Source organism: Orussus abietinus, unplaced genomic scaffold, assembly GCF_000612105.2.
Source record: "Orussus abietinus isolate OABI.00-Male unplaced genomic scaffold, Oabi_2.0 scaffold6, whole genome shotgun sequence".
NCBI classification, from domain to species: Eukaryota; Metazoa; Arthropoda; class Insecta; order Hymenoptera; family Orussidae; genus Orussus; species Orussus abietinus.
In genome coordinates this window covers 335,263-352,606 of record NW_019396002.1, presented here as the reverse complement: position 1 = coordinate 352,606, position 17,344 = coordinate 335,263, and the positions used below count along the sequence as shown (strand labels likewise).

The 17,344-nt window shown below is 35.6% G+C and overlaps 2 protein-coding genes across 2 annotated transcripts; one reads left to right on the top strand and one right to left on the bottom strand.

Moving 5' to 3' along the window:
* Window positions 1-1,266: 1,266 nt before the first annotated feature.
* On the bottom strand, window positions 1,267-7,266 carry LOC105694290. The gene is made up of 6 exons (XM_012414809.2): window positions 6,988-7,266; window positions 5,309-5,556; window positions 4,860-5,182; window positions 4,247-4,490; window positions 3,193-3,473; window positions 1,267-1,602 (listed from the first exon to the last, which is right to left on the bottom strand). Exons 1-6 carry the CDS (start codon window positions 7,055-7,057, stop codon window positions 1,365-1,367), a joined length of 1,404 nt encoding a protein of 467 aa, XP_012270232.1. The 5' UTR covers window positions 7,058-7,266; the 3' UTR covers window positions 1,267-1,364.
* A 1,796-nt stretch (window positions 7,267-9,062) lies between these two features.
* Window positions 9,063-17,257, top strand: LOC105694201 (ras GTPase-activating-like protein IQGAP1). Its single transcript, XM_012414653.2, has 26 exons — window positions 9,063-9,201; window positions 9,533-9,626; window positions 9,696-9,930; window positions 10,070-10,214; window positions 10,279-10,436; window positions 10,577-10,711; window positions 10,780-10,864; window positions 10,978-11,069; window positions 11,190-11,352; window positions 11,449-11,612; window positions 11,713-11,847; window positions 11,914-12,070; window positions 12,592-12,837; window positions 12,919-13,067; window positions 13,134-13,277; window positions 13,346-13,657; window positions 13,742-13,906; window positions 14,002-14,115; window positions 14,243-14,577; window positions 14,653-14,877; window positions 14,983-15,373; window positions 15,443-15,622; window positions 15,684-15,813; window positions 15,898-16,168; window positions 16,240-16,521; window positions 16,588-17,257. Exons 1-26 carry the CDS (start codon window positions 9,162-9,164, stop codon window positions 16,946-16,948), a joined length of 4,908 nt encoding a protein of 1,635 aa, XP_012270076.1. The 5' UTR covers window positions 9,063-9,161; the 3' UTR covers window positions 16,949-17,257.
* Window positions 17,258-17,344: the final 87 nt, after the last annotated feature.

The window sequence follows — 17,344 nt, the reverse complement described above, 5'->3', positions numbered from 1 at the left end:
AAAATAAACTTATGTAAACGATCATGAAATTAAAGACCCATCTAAAAAATTTGCAAACAATGCGTACGAAATAACTATCGAATATCAAATTTATAATTTCTCTCCGCAATTTCAGAAAATTACGACACGGTGTTATAAAATTGTAAAATTACTTAAAATTTTATAATAAACGTATGCTAATTCATTGTTAAGACATCAAATTTATAAGTTTACTGCAACCGTATGTACTAAAAGTGTATGAATTTTTTTAACAGTCTGCGCTTTTCCATTATCACGGGACCTGGAGACCGTGTTTTATTGGTGTTATCCGCAGGCCGCGATGTAGGACTCGTTATGCCGTACTTAAGAGATTCTAGGTTCCTCTGGACCCTGGAGGGAAATCGTCGGAACCCGGACTACGTTCTTCGCTTAAGGGGTGAGTCTCGTGGAGGGAAGATAAGGAAAATGGACTCAGTCCGACGCGAGGGTGTCGAGACGCACTTTGCATGGTTAGGGGTTGAGGGAACGTCCTGGTGTTAAGAAAAAAAAAGAAGAGCGGAGTCGAGGCTGGAGAAAAATTTAGGAGAGCTCTTCGAGGGACTCTCCTGAATATCTTCAGCTTCCGCAGTCGGGAATTTCGAGCGGGGACGTTTTGAAGCTCAGCTGGAAATAAAATTGGAAATAATACAGGGAATTCCCGCGAGGTATTTCTCTGCGGACGGATCGCCGCCTCCTTTCCTCCCGACTTCGAAGGGTGTAAGGCTGTTCGACTGCAATATTATTTGCATCCTTCCGTTGGTCCTGCGACGAAGGAAGACACGACTCACGCAAGCCGGGGCTGTATATTCTGCACAGAGTCATACAATATCAAATCCATTTGCAGCGAACAACGATACGTTCGTTGACGATGGTGCTCGGATTCAATGCTATCCGGTTTCGCTCGTGTTCCTCCGTCCCATATGCCGGGAAAATAATTTAAAGCTAAAATATTTTTCCTTTTGGTACTCCGTCCGAAGATTATTCCCGAAAGAAAAATCGATACCGTGCCGCGGCAGATAACGCTAGATACGACGACATATCCTGTGAACGACGTATCCACGTGCGCAGGTACCGATAACGTTTCGATCATACATTTGATTCACTATTGCCAAGATATGGGCACGCCTTTGTGGAACGTTAATTTCGCCGGATCGAACGTTTCCAGAATGTCGAAGGAGTTTTCGTTCCTTTTATATCAAAAGTTTTCTAAAATCGTATTGTATAAAGGTATACTATTGAGGACAAATATTGAACGTTTCATAATTTATTTTGTACAAAGCCCTTTGTTATCACTCGTGTAACTCCTCCTCCGTCGTAAATGCTAAAGCAAACATCTTCGAAGGTCCTTACGAAGGCCCGCGGTTTTCCTCGCTCTCGGAAAATGGTCCCAGGTCCTCTTGCGCCGGTACTAGCTTGGTTTCCTCCAAGAGAATATCATCGGCAAGAGGAGCACTCTGGAGGAGTCTGGCCTGCTCCTCTATCTCCGGAATTTTTTCGTGAATTAATTTCTCCACGTCCACCTTGTCCAACTCATCCTGTATTCTCCTCTTGAGAGGACCCCTGATGGCCTGCATGATCTGGCCTCTACAAAAAATCCATCATAATTTCTCCTTATGAAAACACATGAAATATTAAACATATGTGCGTCTTGATTCATTTGCAATAAATGCAAGAACGTGGACCCGGAAATGCCACATACTGAAATCCGAGGGCGATCAATAAACAAACGGAATAGAAAATTAAACTTCGCCATTAATTCTGCATCGAAATAAATCTTAACAAAAATATAATCCAACAATGACTTGAGTTATACGAGCTTCGGATGCAGAAAGTGTCGTTCTGATCTTTTTGCGATCCGCGAAAAAATGCGTTCTTTACTGCACCATCTACAAACCATGAATTTAATAACTAAGACTTTTTGCTTAATTTTTTTTTATGGAGAATACGTCGTCGAAAATATATACGAGCTCGGCGGCATAAAAAGAAATATGACATATATACCCGCTAATTGTTACTTATCTAATTACAATGAAAAATAAATTGATCGAATTGAAAGACTAAAACTGCCTATCTGCGCTAAAAAAAATTCGTAAAAATTCGAAAACTGAAAAAAATAACTGAAAATTAGCGTGATTTTCCATGTAATTGTTACTGGAAATGTGATGCAAAATCCTCCAGAATGCCCGTATTTATCACATTGCCTATAACATAGTCACTTTGAAATGTAATTTACATATCTTAAAGTTATCCGATAATAAAAAATGATTGCCTAATTTAAAAACATTACATGAAGTAGTTACAATAAACTATCTACAAACTGTACAACCGCTCTGAAAATACAAACGCATTTAAAAACAGTATAGCGTTCCAACGGCGTATTTCATAAATATTTTGCGGTTCATTTAAAGATTTAATAATTTAATTTTTGTCTTCATAAATACCTCGTGAACCCATTTAAACAGGAGAATACATATGACTTCGTGGAGAACCGTTATCAAAACTTTAGTAAAATTGTGTGCCCACAAGTAGTGCGATATTAATAGTTAACTGAAATCCGTGTAAAAGGATCGTATATATTCCTGACAACAACTTCGAGCTCGTTACTCAAGCTTAGAAGGTTAAAACAATAATTATTCTGCCCACGCTCTGAGTTTGGACGTGCAAGTGAAATATCTAATGAGGTAACTATAATAAACCACGCAGTACCGAATAGCTCGACGAATTAGCCAATTAGCGTATTGTCTTTTTTCTCTACAAGAAATAAGATTTCTCGACGAGAGTCGTAAGGACTTTAAAAGACAAATTTCCATCATTCGAATCCCCTGGAATTTAAATTCCTCGCTACTAGGAGACGTAAGGCTGATACAATATGTGGAACTCTCATCAAGAGAGAATTGAATTCCTGGCCCCCGGTGGAAAATAACTATCATAAATGTGTGCCGCTTCGCGGAAGCACGATGAGACATTCCGCTGCCACTTTAATAGCCTTAAAGTAGAACAAGTTGCTCTTAACAACCAACACGAGTGTTCATCAGCTTCACCGTTGAACTTGGAGACAAACTTTCAACCAAATTCTATCAACCATGTCAACCTGATAAGTATCGAACACGATAGGAAATGAATACCAGTTACAGTATTAAATTAATGAAAAAAAAAGAAAATGGATTCGCCTACCTTAAGAGGTTCGGTAATATGTTGATGCTGCCTTCGAGGATGTAGTCTATCGTGCCCGCTCCGTGAATTCTGGCTTGGATATTACCCAATTCGAGATTCACGTCTTCTAGGGTGGCACGTTTCCTCGTGTCCATGGGCTGGCTCAAGGTAACTTGTACCCTAAAGTACTTTACCGTAAAGGATACGGTTCCTGCCCTCGACACGAGACCACCAGTCAAGCTTACTTCCCAATGCGTTCTTCCTTCTATTTCTTGGGTACCTACGTCCACGCAGGCGTAAACCTTTCGAATTGCAGGAAAAGAGCTATAAATTTGACAAGTTCCTTCTTACGTCTCGAGTAGTTCGATTCGATTAAAGTAAGAGTTCATATAGGTACGTTATTCATTTCCTACATGCCAACCACGATATTCATCATGATTCATCTTTACAACATTTAGCAAGAACCATTGTACCTAAATGAACAAGTACGTGGTTTTTTTTTCACAAACATAACAGTGGATATAATTAGCCCACAAATCCTACGACTAGCCATATGCATGAGAAACTATACTTCCAAATTGTTATAATAAATCGTTTTAAGCCGTTAAAGCAAGAGTTCCATATACGATATTCATTTTCTATATGCCAACCACGATATTCATTATTCATCATGCTTCATTTGTGCAACATTTAGCAAGAACCATTGTGCCTAAATGAACTATCCCGACTGTAATCTCCTGTTATCAAAGAAGTTTCATAAGTACCCGTACAATCGACCGAAGGGATCCGATAAAAACAAGTACTTCGTTTTTTTTTTTTCACAAACATAACAGTGGACGTAACTATCCCACAAATCGTACGACTAGCCATATGCATGAGAAACTATACTTTCAAATTTTTATAATAAATCGTTTTAAGCCCTCGACATGCAGCATTGCTTTTCAGTGCTTCATATTGTCGAAAGGATGGTACATCAAGGTATGCAATCACTAAATATGTATACAAATAAGTATTCTCATACATTAGGGTTTCGTAATTAGCGGATCTAGTAATTAAAAATATACTCTTTACGTACGGTTCCCTTTTCCATGGTAAGCGTTATGTTACCCATACGATAGAAGGTTGCCAAGCCGGTGATCCAAGTGTGAGACGACGTGACCGTGAAAATACCAACACTGTGGGTAAAGTCATTAATCCTGTAAGGGTCGTAACCCATTTCCGAAACTTGCTTGCGTGCTTCGGCAACCGCCATGTCAAAGGGCGAAATCGAATTCGGGAAGTATTGCGGCACCTGGGAGATCTGCTTGTTCACTTCTCCCCTGAAATATCAAATTCATAAATAAAAAAGGGCTTTTTCCCTATGGGTGAAATCAAAGATTCACCTAGGATTTCAGAGACATCTGCATTCCGCGACGGATTAATTGATATCCAAGGTATCAACGCAGAACTTTAACGTTAATATGAAATAATGAAATCGCCAGGAAGGTTCAGCGAAGCCTTAAGTGCTCCTTCTTGAAAATGATTCATGACTTCGCTGCCTAGCTTCGCGCGCCTATAAAACCCCATACTTCAAGTTCTGCGGAGTATTTAATTACCGTAGCGGGATCTTAGCTGAACTTTACGATTAAACATTGTTCCCCACCCTGCATCGCGATCCGTAAGTTCCAACTAGTAATCGGGACCTCTACCTAACGTTGGTGTTGACCTCTTTCAGGATGAACGGTTTGATGCTGTCGAAGATAAAGCTGCCCACGGAGTTGATCACGCCCTGGAATACGGCTCCCAGAAATCCCAGATTCTTGAAGTCCAAATCGATATTGTCGAAGGTCAGGTCCATGTCGATGTCTTGGGCTCGCAATTTTCCCTCGGTGCTCACTTCCAGCCTAGCCACACCTTGGACGACAACACCACTCAATTTGACCGTAAAATCACCTGCAGAACTAGTCAACCAAGATGCCAAGGTATACAACCCACGAACATCCAGAGTTTCGATGTTCAGAGCCACTGATACCTGAAAATAATAAAATTTTCTAGTGAAAAATTAAATCATCTACATTTCATTATATCTTTTAATTGTCTTGGAATTTTTTAGGAATTGCAGTTCTTAAATAGTGGCACACGGTTCCTGAAATCATACCTGCATCAAAGCTAACTCTGATCGTATATGTTCAATTCGAAATTTGGAGAGGCCGTACACGCTGGTGTTTCTGAAGTTCATCGTGTACATGGAAAAGGAATGTTTCATATCCGGAACTGGCATCGGGTCTGGTATCGGGGCCCCTGGAAGTCCAATGGGGTCCTCCTGCTGATAGTGCTTCAAAATCGCTAATATTTGATCTCCAAGGCGTTGCTCACCCTCGGCCAATTTGGACGCCACATTTTTATCTGAAAATCATCTGTATTGTACGTGTGTACAAAGATCCAAAATTTAAATCGATCGCGTGTACCACGCCTGCAGATCAATGAAACAATGATACCATTAAAAAATGTAACATTTATTAAAAACATATCAATTTCTAGCATTTCTCATTATTCCGCAACTGCGCCGACACGTATATTTGCATTGTAGATTGGCACACGGCGACAAGTGTCTGGGTGAATTAGATACCCGCAAAACAGCTCCGAGCATTCAGAAAATCGATTAATCAATTGAATAATTCAAGTTTACCTCATCTTGGCTGTCTGCACAGCCAACCATTGAAAACTTGGGAAAGCGGCTTAATGAAGTTTGAGACACGGACAAAGAAACAAGAGAACAGGAGCAATATTTTAGTTAATCACTTTATTGTCCGCAGTGCCGAAGTCACTTGATTATTCGGCTCTGTTTTGTTAAGTAGGGTCGAATTAGAGAATTTCCTTTCTCTTGAGACAAGAGAGAGAAAATCCGAACCTTGCCCTCCATAAATCACCAATTGCAGGCATGTAGGTACATCTATGTTAAAAGACAAAGCGCTGTTTTCAACGGAAACGCCCTTTGCCTTTGGGTATATGAAGCCACCTATTATATAATTATATATTATTCGCCTAAATTTATAGAAGATTTTTGTGAAAACTCATTTTCTGTATCCTCTCATTTCGGTACGTAAAGCCACCTCTTATATTAATACATATCATTCGCCTGAATTCATGGAAGATTATTGTGAAAACTCATTTTCTATGCACTTTCATTTCGGCATGTAAAGCCACCTCATATAAATATATATATATATATAATTCGCCTAACTTCATGCAAGATTATTATTATAAAAACTCATTTTCTGTACACTTTCATTTCGGTATGTAAAACCATCTCTTATATAAATATATATCATTCGCCTAAATTCATTATTATGAAAACTCATTTTCTCTACACTTTCATTTCGGTATGTAAAGCCACCTCATATAAATATATATATCATTCGCCTAAATTCATGCAAGATTATTATTATTATGAAAACTCATTTTCTCTACACTTTCATTTCGGTATGTAAAGCCACCTCTTATATAAATATATACCATTCGCCTAAATTCATGGATGATTTTCGTGAAAACTCATTTTCTATACACTTTCCTATTATTCTATTCACTAATTCGTTTCCTATCCTAAATACAAGGAAACCTTTGTTCCGCGTGACTATACGTTATCGACGACCGATTCCACAACGTAAACCAGCGAGATGAATAACATGAGTAGTATTTTAATCGCCTCGGTAATTCACCCTCCGGAAGGTGAGTCACTTATCAATGCACGTGAAAGATGTGCGCGCGATAGCGGGAGGAACCACAATAGCTTATAAAACGGCAGACGATATTAAAATGTAATAGATATCGACTTACCGTCAGCAACTGAGTCCGAGCCGCACACGAGGACAAGCGAGAAAACAAGGAATATTATCGTCGCTCTCATTGTTTGCGAGCTAATTGTCCGTGATGGAATAATCGTTAATTAATGCACGTGCGAATCGTGCGGCACGGGATTTTGTAGCGGAGAAGTATGCTGCCAAATTATGTCGGGTGTACGTCGTACTTGACTGGTGGGCACGCCAATAAACTGAACATTACGCACTGTGCAGGTCATTGAGGGAACGAGGGTCAATCGCTTATCTGACCGATCCTCCTCTTCTAAAGCCGAGTCTTTCTCTCTTCGGGTCGGCATCGGCGCACTCTCGTCAATTCAACTAACTAAAGTGTTTTGGCTCCGATGCGGAAGTGACGAAAGATGTGGGAAAAATCGAAAGCTGAACATCTTGAAGGGCTTGCAATCGGAACATTGACGTATACAAATGGAACATCGTGGATGCTAGTGATACGAGTGAAGGTATAAAAAACAGGTGATAGGCGCAGAAGACTGCACGACCTGTTAACCGGGCATGACAAAATTTATCATTGTGAAACGAGTTGTACAAAAGTTAATGACCCGGTTAACGGATTAAAGCGAGGATAGATCCTTATTTTTGTAACACTATATATAAAAAACGAGCTGCACGAAACGTATTTTTTTGGGAAGGTCGAGAATAAATTTTATCTAAAATTGTCTAGGTTGTTTATCATCGTTAACCTCAAAAATAAAGGTTTTAATGCATTTCTAATATTTTTAATTCATGTTTAATAGGTATGTGTAAGTGGAGTCTTCACAGCATGAAATTGAATTCTATCAATCTTGTAAACTATATTTGTAAAGAAAGAGATTTTCTCCAGTTCTTGTTTAAATTAATATTAAATTGTACCAATCATTTTTTGAACAAAATACAGTAACTAATTTATTTAAAATTTACGATGTATACAGTTAGCGCTCCACCAATATTCACGCAGTGTTTCTATGTTACAGGAAAATTACATAATTAAGAAAATAGCAATGACACTAATTATTGCAATAGAGGATTACTTGTAAGAGGTAAAACCAAAAAAGGGAAGAGCACATTCATGTTTTGTTTTAATACAATAATTACGTAAATAGCAACATGATTAAAGTTGTAAATCAACATAATACCGAAAGTAGATTGTTCTTGACGTGTTGATTTAGGTAAACGTTAATTTAAATAAAAGGAATGAGGGAGGGGGTAAACCAACTTTATCAATGAATGAACAGTGGCGCCATCTGCTAATGCTGCTGTGAACCTGTTCCACAATCTTTCACTACAGAGTCCATAGAGACAGAAATATTTAATTTCATTAGATTATCTTCACTTATCAGTTCACATATTATACTTCATTCACTGTTTATCTGTTCATGGCTCCCAGCGTTCTCGAGCGATCATGTCGATTCTACATTTAAATGAATTTTTTCCTACTTAGTGATATAAAAAATAGCAGTTCAGTCAATTTAACGAGATCGATCTACCGTTAATATTCTTAACTTTTAGTAACTTATTCACTGTCTAATCTCAGACTTCCTGGATTTTTTTAAATGTTCTGTTTTGCCTGTTCTTTTGTACATACTCCTTTCCAGGTTTATGTGGATCACAACAGGATTCATTTTTTTAACAAGTCATGATGGGTAGTTCATCGCCGCAGATCTTGCTGGACTTGTTGGTAAGAGATGTTAAACGATGTTTGTTATCACAGAGATGAGTTGAGAGCAGAGATGAGGAGGATCCCTGAATTGGGCTGCCATTGGGGGGTATCAGGTGGCACGTGCGTTAGCTGTCCACATCCTCCACCGGGGGCAGCACAATACAATCGCGCAATTCTGCCCGTCAGCTATCTCCCAATTAATCTCTGGTTTTAGTATCGTGAACACAAGCTCTAAACCAATGCAAGATAGCATGTGTAAATGTACTCAGAGGTTCAATGCTCACCAAGTATTTTTGAACACATCCAGTAATCATTTATACCCTAAGCCAATGAAATCCTTTCATTCTGAAACACCTGTTAACAGTCTCCCCTCCTAATATCTTGTACAAAGTTTGAATTTAAGCCGGTTATACGATACGTGCGATATGTAACGTACAGGAAGGCAATGTGTTGATATTTTACAATTCAGGATACCGTTATCACTTAAGAACCACGAAATGAGGGATATCGACAGTGTACTAAGAAACTGCGAAAAGGGTTAGTTAAATTAATTATTATGATAGAGTAAATTTAATATTCTTGACATCTATACATCTTTGATGTCCTTCACATTTAATGTCATCCAAATTCATGGCACCACAGTAAACAGACATTGTTTATAATAATTGAGAATTCTAATCAATAATCAAACAATATTAACGAAAAGAAGTTTTCTTCATACTACTTTTTTTGTTGAAAACAAATGTAAGATGGTTTCATAACTTAGTGACATTAACTTAAGCAATTATAGATTCATATTTACGACATGATAGATAATTCAGTTCATTTCTTTAAGAATAATATTAAAAATAATATTCAATCCTTTCAGAAAATGAGACACGAATATCAGCAGAAGAAATGGATGAACAACGTCAAAAGACACTTGCTTATGAGTACTTATGTCATTTAGAAGAAGCTAAAAAGTAAACACCTGAAACTATCTACATGAAAACATTACAGAACGTAATCTTAAAATATTTAAATATTTTCAGATGGTTGGAAGCTTGCTTAAGAGAAGAATTACCTCCAACAACCGAACTGGAAGAAAATTTACGTAATGGTGTATACTTAGCAAAACTAGGCCATTTTATGGAACCCAGTATTTTACCTTTGAATAAGATTTATGATGCTGAACAGAAAAGATACAAAGCTGCTGGTTTACAATTTCGTCACACTGATAATATAAATCATTTTTTGAAATGTCTGAAAAATATGAAATTGCCACTGGTAGGTACCATTAACCAACATAAATAGAATATGCTGTATAATTTATGATTGCAGGTAATATTCATTTTTAGTCGTACGGGTATACCAGTCTGGAAAATTTATAAACCTTACCCATATTCTTTAATGTTGTCATTTACAGACATTCCAGCCTGAAACCACTGATATTTATGACAAAAAGAACATGCCCCGGGTTATTTATTGCATTCATGCTTTAAGTACTCATTTATTTAAACAAGGGAAGGCACCACAAATCCAGGACTTGTATGGAAAAGTTAATTTTACAGGTATGTGTTAAGATTTATTACTCTATAATTCTATTTCTACGGCTTCTTATTATCCCTCCTATAGATGAAGAAATCAACACTGTTAGCAAGGAATTAAGAAAGTATGGTATCCAGATGCCAGCGTTTCAAAAGATTGGAGGTCTTCTAACAAATAATATGGCAGGAGACACTGCAGCTTTGCATGCTGCTGTAATTGCTATAAATCAAACGCTGACAGACACGGTACCTCAAATTCATCAATTAATACACTAATTATCGTGTATATAATAAAATGCTCTTTAACAGTTACACTTTTCAGTAATACAGTAATGTATTACATTATGTCTAATTAAACAAATGCTAATGTATATTTTTGTTTTAAGGATTCCAATGCAGTTTTAGTAGCACTTCTAAATCCTGCAGCACAATTAGAAAACGTTTACAGCCCATATCTTCAATACTATTGCGATGCTTTGACACATGCAAAGGATGTCAAAGTACAAGCCACTCTTAATAAAGTATGTAACATACACTTTTAAATAAATTATATCCGAGTCAAACTTTTACGATGATATTTTTCTTACAGTCCCTCAATGAGAGCTATGTGCCAGATGCTTATGATGAATTGTTAACACAAGCAGAGATCCAGGGTCACATCAACAATATAAATGGTACAATATTGCAGATTTACATATTAAATGAAAAGAGAAGAATACTTTTTAACTTCTATTATTCCTGCAATTTCATTAATAATATAACTATCAGAATTTATATATTTTTACAGTTCTACAATCATGGGAAGCGGTTTGTAGATCAGTAAAACTGGGAACAAACGAGTTAATAAATTCATTACGTTTACGTCCACTTCAACTTGAAGTAAGTAACAGTCACCAATGTTATAATCAAAATGTACACTGCTTGCAAACCTTGATCGTTTTTAAGTCCAATTTTGTGTTCCTACTTCTTTAAAAGCAAACCTAATATCGCATTTTACAGCGAATTGAATATGATAATGCAGAATTCTACAAGCAAGAACTAATACCCTTGATTGAAAATATTGAAAGGGAAAATAACTCTTCGAAGAATAATCAGTACTGCCAAAAATTATTACAAAATGCAATTGACAGTGGTAATAAAGCTGGCAGCATGTCGCAAAAACGTTTGTACTTTTTAAAAACATTTGTTTTTAATAATTGCTTAACTTTCTTTTAATGTAGTATCTCCAATTTTCATCCGTTTCATTTTAAATGCATAGGCGAAAAGGATATGAAACTTATAAATTCAGTATTGCAAAATGAAAACCTGAATGACTTTTATAAAGCTGTATCAAGTACGGACCTTGTTTTGAATGATCACTTCGACGAATTCGCAATTCCTCTGTATTATGAAGAAATGAAAATTGATCGCATGGAATCTCAGGTATAAAATTATCTGCATTAATGTGATGGTGCAATTTTTATTCAGTGACATTTATGATAAAAAATTATATACGAACGTTAACTTTTATTCGTTTTCTTAGAAAGACATCTCATACAGTGATATATCTGTTAGTATTCGTGTATTGTCCACAATTGCCGCAATAACAAAAGCTGTGGACACAGGAAATCCTGAATTGGTTTATCAAGCCCTAATAAATCCTGAAACCCACGTTACTGTAAGTTTACAATTTTTTTAGTCAATTTTTATAATTACAACTAAATATCCTTTGCTATTCTTTCAGAATTTAGAAGAAGAAAATAAAATGAAGTATTGTAGAGCATTAACTGCCGTTCGTCGTGAGAAGCAATCTCTCGGCAATGAATGTCCTTTATTAACGTACATTGATATTCAAGAAACTATTGATATCGTCAATCAAGAATGCCAAGATAATGATGGAGGTAAAATTAAAATACATTTAATGTATTAAAGTAATTGCGGAATATACAAAGCGTAACAGAAATGGTGGTCACGGTTTATACAACGTTATCCTTGTTGAAAAAGAAGTTGAAAAGTCCTGTGCTATTTTTCCAACAGATATCAGATATTTCCCCAACGAAACGCGATTGATTGGCTGTGCTTCAATTAGCTATTACAGAAGAAGTGTACACCGTAGGAAAAAATAATACAGGACATTTCGACTCCTTTTTCAACAAGGATAGCAGTGTATGAACAATGACCACCATTCCTGTTACATCCTGTATATATTTTTTAGAAAACCATACAAAAAGTCGTATGGCAAAATGTATGACTAATAGTTTTTAAATTATTGAGCATTAAAAGCAACCAATGAGAGTTCACTATTTTCGCACGACGTATTTTCACATGTAGATTACTTAGTAACGATTCAGGCAGACTTTAATTTTTCCTTTATCTAAAATTGTTATTTACGTAGTTTCTTATGCGTTTTATGTTCTAACAGTTATACAGGCACTGCGAAAATTAAATTTGGCTGTTATGGAGAATAATCGGTTAAATATCGTGGAAATATTGAAAGATCCATCTTTGAAGTTGTGTGATCCTATATCATCAGTAGATGCATCACTCTATTTGAAACTATTTAAAAATTGTCTTACCGAAAATCATTCAGACGGATCAGAACTCTGGCTAGAAGATGTTGAGGGTGTAACACAAACAGTAGCTCATGAGTCTACCGAAGTACAGGCTGGTTAGTTTGCACCATTCATATAATAATATTAACACTATAATTATTCTAGTATTACATGCAACTTTTCAATATCCTTTGCAGCTTGCACCTTCTTGACACACATTAACTTTGGACTTCAACGAAACGACTTATTGTTCATCATAGATTGCTTGCAAGCAAATGGCTTTGAGATATCTAAGAAACATAATGAGAAATGTTTTGAAGCATTAAAATCTTTAAAATCTCTAAAGGTATTATTAACATTACGATTTTAATGTTTTTTTACCTATAACTGGACAATCCTGTTTCAATTTTAGGAAAACAAATATTGCTGCCCTATTTTCCGTTATGTCACCTCGGAAGGCAATGAAGCATATCTTGATCTCAAGAATTACAGTTATACATGGGATAAGCCAAAATACGTTTCGGACACCTACTATATTACCAAAGAAGACATTACGGTAAAGAAATCGACATGCAATATATTTTTATACTTATAACAGTTGCCTATATATCACTTGTATAATAGGAAGTTATAAAAAATGCAACTAGTGAAGAATTGCAAATGGGTCCAAAGAAAATCGACGAAAAAACAATCATATCGTTTCAAGCACGCATTCGAGGGTATCTTCTTCGCAAACAAATTTCAGACAGATTCTCACATTTTCATGATAACATTGACAAAATTGTACAAATTCAAACGTGGTGGCGATCAATTGTTCAACGGAGATTATATGTAAATATGCTCGCCGAGCGACGGAAAATAAATAGTCTGACAGAAAATGATTTTATCGAAGATAAAACCAAATTTCACCATAGTGTTGACAGATACAAGGAACACGTACGTAAAATATTTGTATACAAATTAATATAAATACTAAAAAACAACTATGATGCATATGATCATGCATTGCTTAAAATTTAGGAAGAAGCAATTGTAAAAATACAGGCATTATGGCGCGGAAGAGTAGCAAGAAAAGCTTTCCATTCCCTCTTACGATTAGATAAACCTCCATTCTCAGTGGTTAGACATTTTTCAGCAATATTAAATTTTAATGCCGAAGACTATGACAAAGATCTTCAGCTGCAAGTAAGTATGTGTAGGATGTACAATACGTGTATCTAATTGCAAGTTATTGGTTACTGCAATTATTGAGTCACACAAATGAATGATATCCTTTTCAGCAACTTAAAAGTGAAGTAGTTCAAACAATCAGACATAATCAAAATCTTTCACAACAATTAGACAATATGGATATAAAAATTGGTCTCCTCATTCAGAACAGAATTACTCTACAGGTAATACACAGCACCAATTTATTCTGTTTAACAATATACAAAAGTTAAAACTTGTATTATAATTCACTCAAGGTAACAAGTTAATGTAAATTTAGTATTTGTTATTAATAACAGTCTTATTATGTAGGATGTAGTAGTACATGGTAAAAATTTAGAGTCACTGGCAAAAGATAAAAGCACAACCAGAGCAAGGAAAAATTCTGTGGTAGACAGCTCGGTTCATAAAGGGTTGAAATCGTTAACCAAAGAAGGACGAAAAATGCTTGAAGGTTATCAACATCTGTTTTACACATTGCAAACTAATCCAAAGTACTTGTCGAAATTGTTGTTTCTCTTGCCACAAAGTAAAACGAATAAGTTTCTGCAAGACGTTATTCTAACTTTATTTAATTTCGGGTCAAATATGAGAGAAGAGTATTTATTATTGAAATTATTCAAAAGTGCCTTACAAGAAGAGATCAGGTATGAACATCATTAAATCCCCTGTTAAATCTAAAGTGAAAAATTATGGTACAATACATATGCATTGTGTTTCAGGTGTAAATTCCAAAAACCATCAGAAGTCGTAACAGGAAACCCTCTTGTTTTAAAAATGGTCGTAAATTATGCAAGACAATTAAATGGCCAAAAGGCATTACGACAAATTGTCGGACCTATAATTGAACAGGTTTTGGCTGATAAAAGTATCAACATTGAAACTAATCCTGTGGATATATATAAATGTTGGAGGAACCAACTAGAAATGGAAACAGGAGAAACACTGTAAGTACTGTTTTATACATCTCTGTATATATGTTGATTCAACTATATATATTCTACTTGTATAATTATTTCAATCCTCTACACATAATTTATTTGTAAAAATAGGGACCTTCCATACACTGTAAATCAACAGCAAGCTTTAAATTATGAACAAGTGCGAAAGAGATTGCGTAACGGCATACAATTACTTCAACGCACAGTACTGATCTTTTTATCAAGAATATCAGAATCTCGAGATTTGATACCGTATGGTATGCTATACATGGCAAAGGTCTTAAATGACACATTAACTGAAAAATTTCCAAATGCTCCTGAAAAGGATATATTAAAAGTTGTCGGCAATTTGATTTACTATCACTTCATTAATGCAGCTATTGTTGCTCCTGATGCATTTGATATTATAACATTACCAATCGACAAATCACTATCAAACGATCAAAGAAGAAATCTGGCGAGCATTGCGAAAATCCTGCAATTTGCAGCATCAAAAAAAGGCGTAAGTGCATAAAGGCATTCTACTTTGTTAAAATATTTTGAAAAATGATCATTGTTCTTTCAATTATAGTTTGGCGAAGAAGCTACACATTTAGTATGCTTAAATCCTTTCATCATCGAATGTCATGAAAAATTTAAGAAATTCTTCCGTTATTGTTGCCAAATAGAGGATTTGGATGATCACTTTAGTATGCACGAATATACCGAAGCAACCCTAATACACAAACCAGAAATTTATATTTCATTACAAGTGAGTAATCTCTATCAGAAAATTAGACTATTGTTGCACTTTTAACTGATTTTTTTTATAGGAAATTTGTGATACTCATTCCCTATTGCTGGAATATCAAGATAGAATAGCAACTGATCCATTAGATCCATTACACGAACTATTAGAGGATCTGCAATGTGCTCCAACAGTAGCTTCGTTAATGGGAATAAGTAATTTGCATTATACTTTCAATATCCTGCAACAAATCAATATCTTGTGTAACTAATACTATCCTTTTCACTGTAAATAATTAGATGATGGAATATGCGAATCTAACGCTGTTCGCTTGGGAAAAACTGAAGTGTGTTTAATTCTCACCAATAAATTCGAAGTACCAGAAAATGATGATACAAATTTGTATAAACTCTTTATAAAGACTAAAGAGTTATTGGTATCGGTTCTTCAATTTTTAAAGGGTGACACGCTAGTAACCGCTTTAGAAGCTACTTCTTCTCCAATTCAAGAAAAATTATACGACGTGAAATACTCTTCAATGACGACTGCCTTAAACCTGATACACAAAAGGTATTCCAACAATAATTCTTTTCAGCGGAATGAATTTAATGATATTTGACCCTTCGTTTCATTTATTGTAGTTCTTCGTTAAATGACTGCAAACTGCAGCTGCGTGCATATTTAAAGAAATTAGAAGCAGGAGGTTGGGTATCACAAGACGATGGGTATCAGAATATCATAACGGCTGTAGCCAGAGATCTGTGTAACAAAGGAAAATATCGAATAGTTCGAAATAAAGAACTACAGGCATTGCGAGCGACCAAGCAACGTCTAGAGGAAAAGGTCAAATACTATCAAGAACAGGTGCAATTTTATAATAAATACATCCAACGATGTCTTGAAAATCTACATGCTGGGAAAGGGTACGTATGAATAAATTGCCCTTATTATTTCGTTGTATTTCAATTCTAACGTTCTTTTTCAAACAGTTCTCTTCATGCAATTAAAATGACGCAGAAAAATAGTCACGGAAAATTGAAATCAAAAATGACGCTGAAATATTCAGCTGCAAAACTGCATGAGAAGGGAATATTATTAGAAATCGATGGACTTCCTCAGTCGCAATTCAAGAATGTCAGTTTTGAAATAAGCCCTACAGAGCATAACGGTATCTTTATTATAAGAGGAAAATTCATGGGTGTTGAAATGGAAAAGTTGGATGTCGATATCCAGAACTTACTTGAGATGCAGTTTGAAGGCTCGCCAATAATGGATATGTTCGGAAAAGCGAAGATTAACGTTAACTTATTACTGTATCTGTTAAACCGTAAATTTTATGGGAAACACTAAATTTCTAACATTTTGCGCTATCAAAAGCGTCTTTGGAAAAAATGATTTATAAACAGGAAATGCAATCTAAGTACTCGTGCATAGTATTCACCCGCATTAACGATTCTTAGTTTTTAACACGACTTGCCAACTTCGCTTTTCTTGAATTTAATATGAAGTGAGGATAGAAAAATAATGAAATGACTGTAAATATTTATACCTCTAGGAATATGCAATGTATCGATAACCTGATATCTTTATAATTTAACTAGTTAATATACTTACTTGTATGACGAGACATACATGAGATATACAAATATGTACCGAAAAGATGTTTAAGTAGTTTTTCAGTCAGTATTATTGCCTTAAGGATTCTGAATGCTGAAGAGTGTATAGAAAATATAACAAACAAAACAC

Bases quoted from the DNA above. Each gene is read 5' to 3' on its own strand.
- LOC105694290 (XM_012414809.2), bottom strand. From the start codon at position 7,057: ATGAGAGCGACGATAATATTCCTTGTTTTCTCGCTTGTCCTCGTGTGC. The intron at 5,183-5,308 runs GTATGATTTCAG...TATTATTTTCAG, and splicing joins CAGAGTTAGCTTTGATGCAG to GTATCAGTGGCTCTGAACAT. The intron at 4,491-4,859 runs GTAGAGGTCCCG...TTGATATTTCAG, and splicing joins GAGGTCAACACCAACGTTAG to GGGAGAAGTGAACAAGCAGA.
- LOC105694201 (XM_012414653.2), top strand. From the start codon at position 9,162: ATGAGGGATATCGACAGTGTACTAAGAAACTGCGAAAAGG. The intron at 11,353-11,448 runs GTTTGTACTTTT...TTAAATGCATAG, and splicing joins TGGCAGCATGTCGCAAAAAC to GCGAAAAGGATATGAAACTT. The intron at 16,522-16,587 runs GTACGTATGAAT...TTTTTCAAACAG, and splicing joins AATCTACATGCTGGGAAAGG to TTCTCTTCATGCAATTAAAA.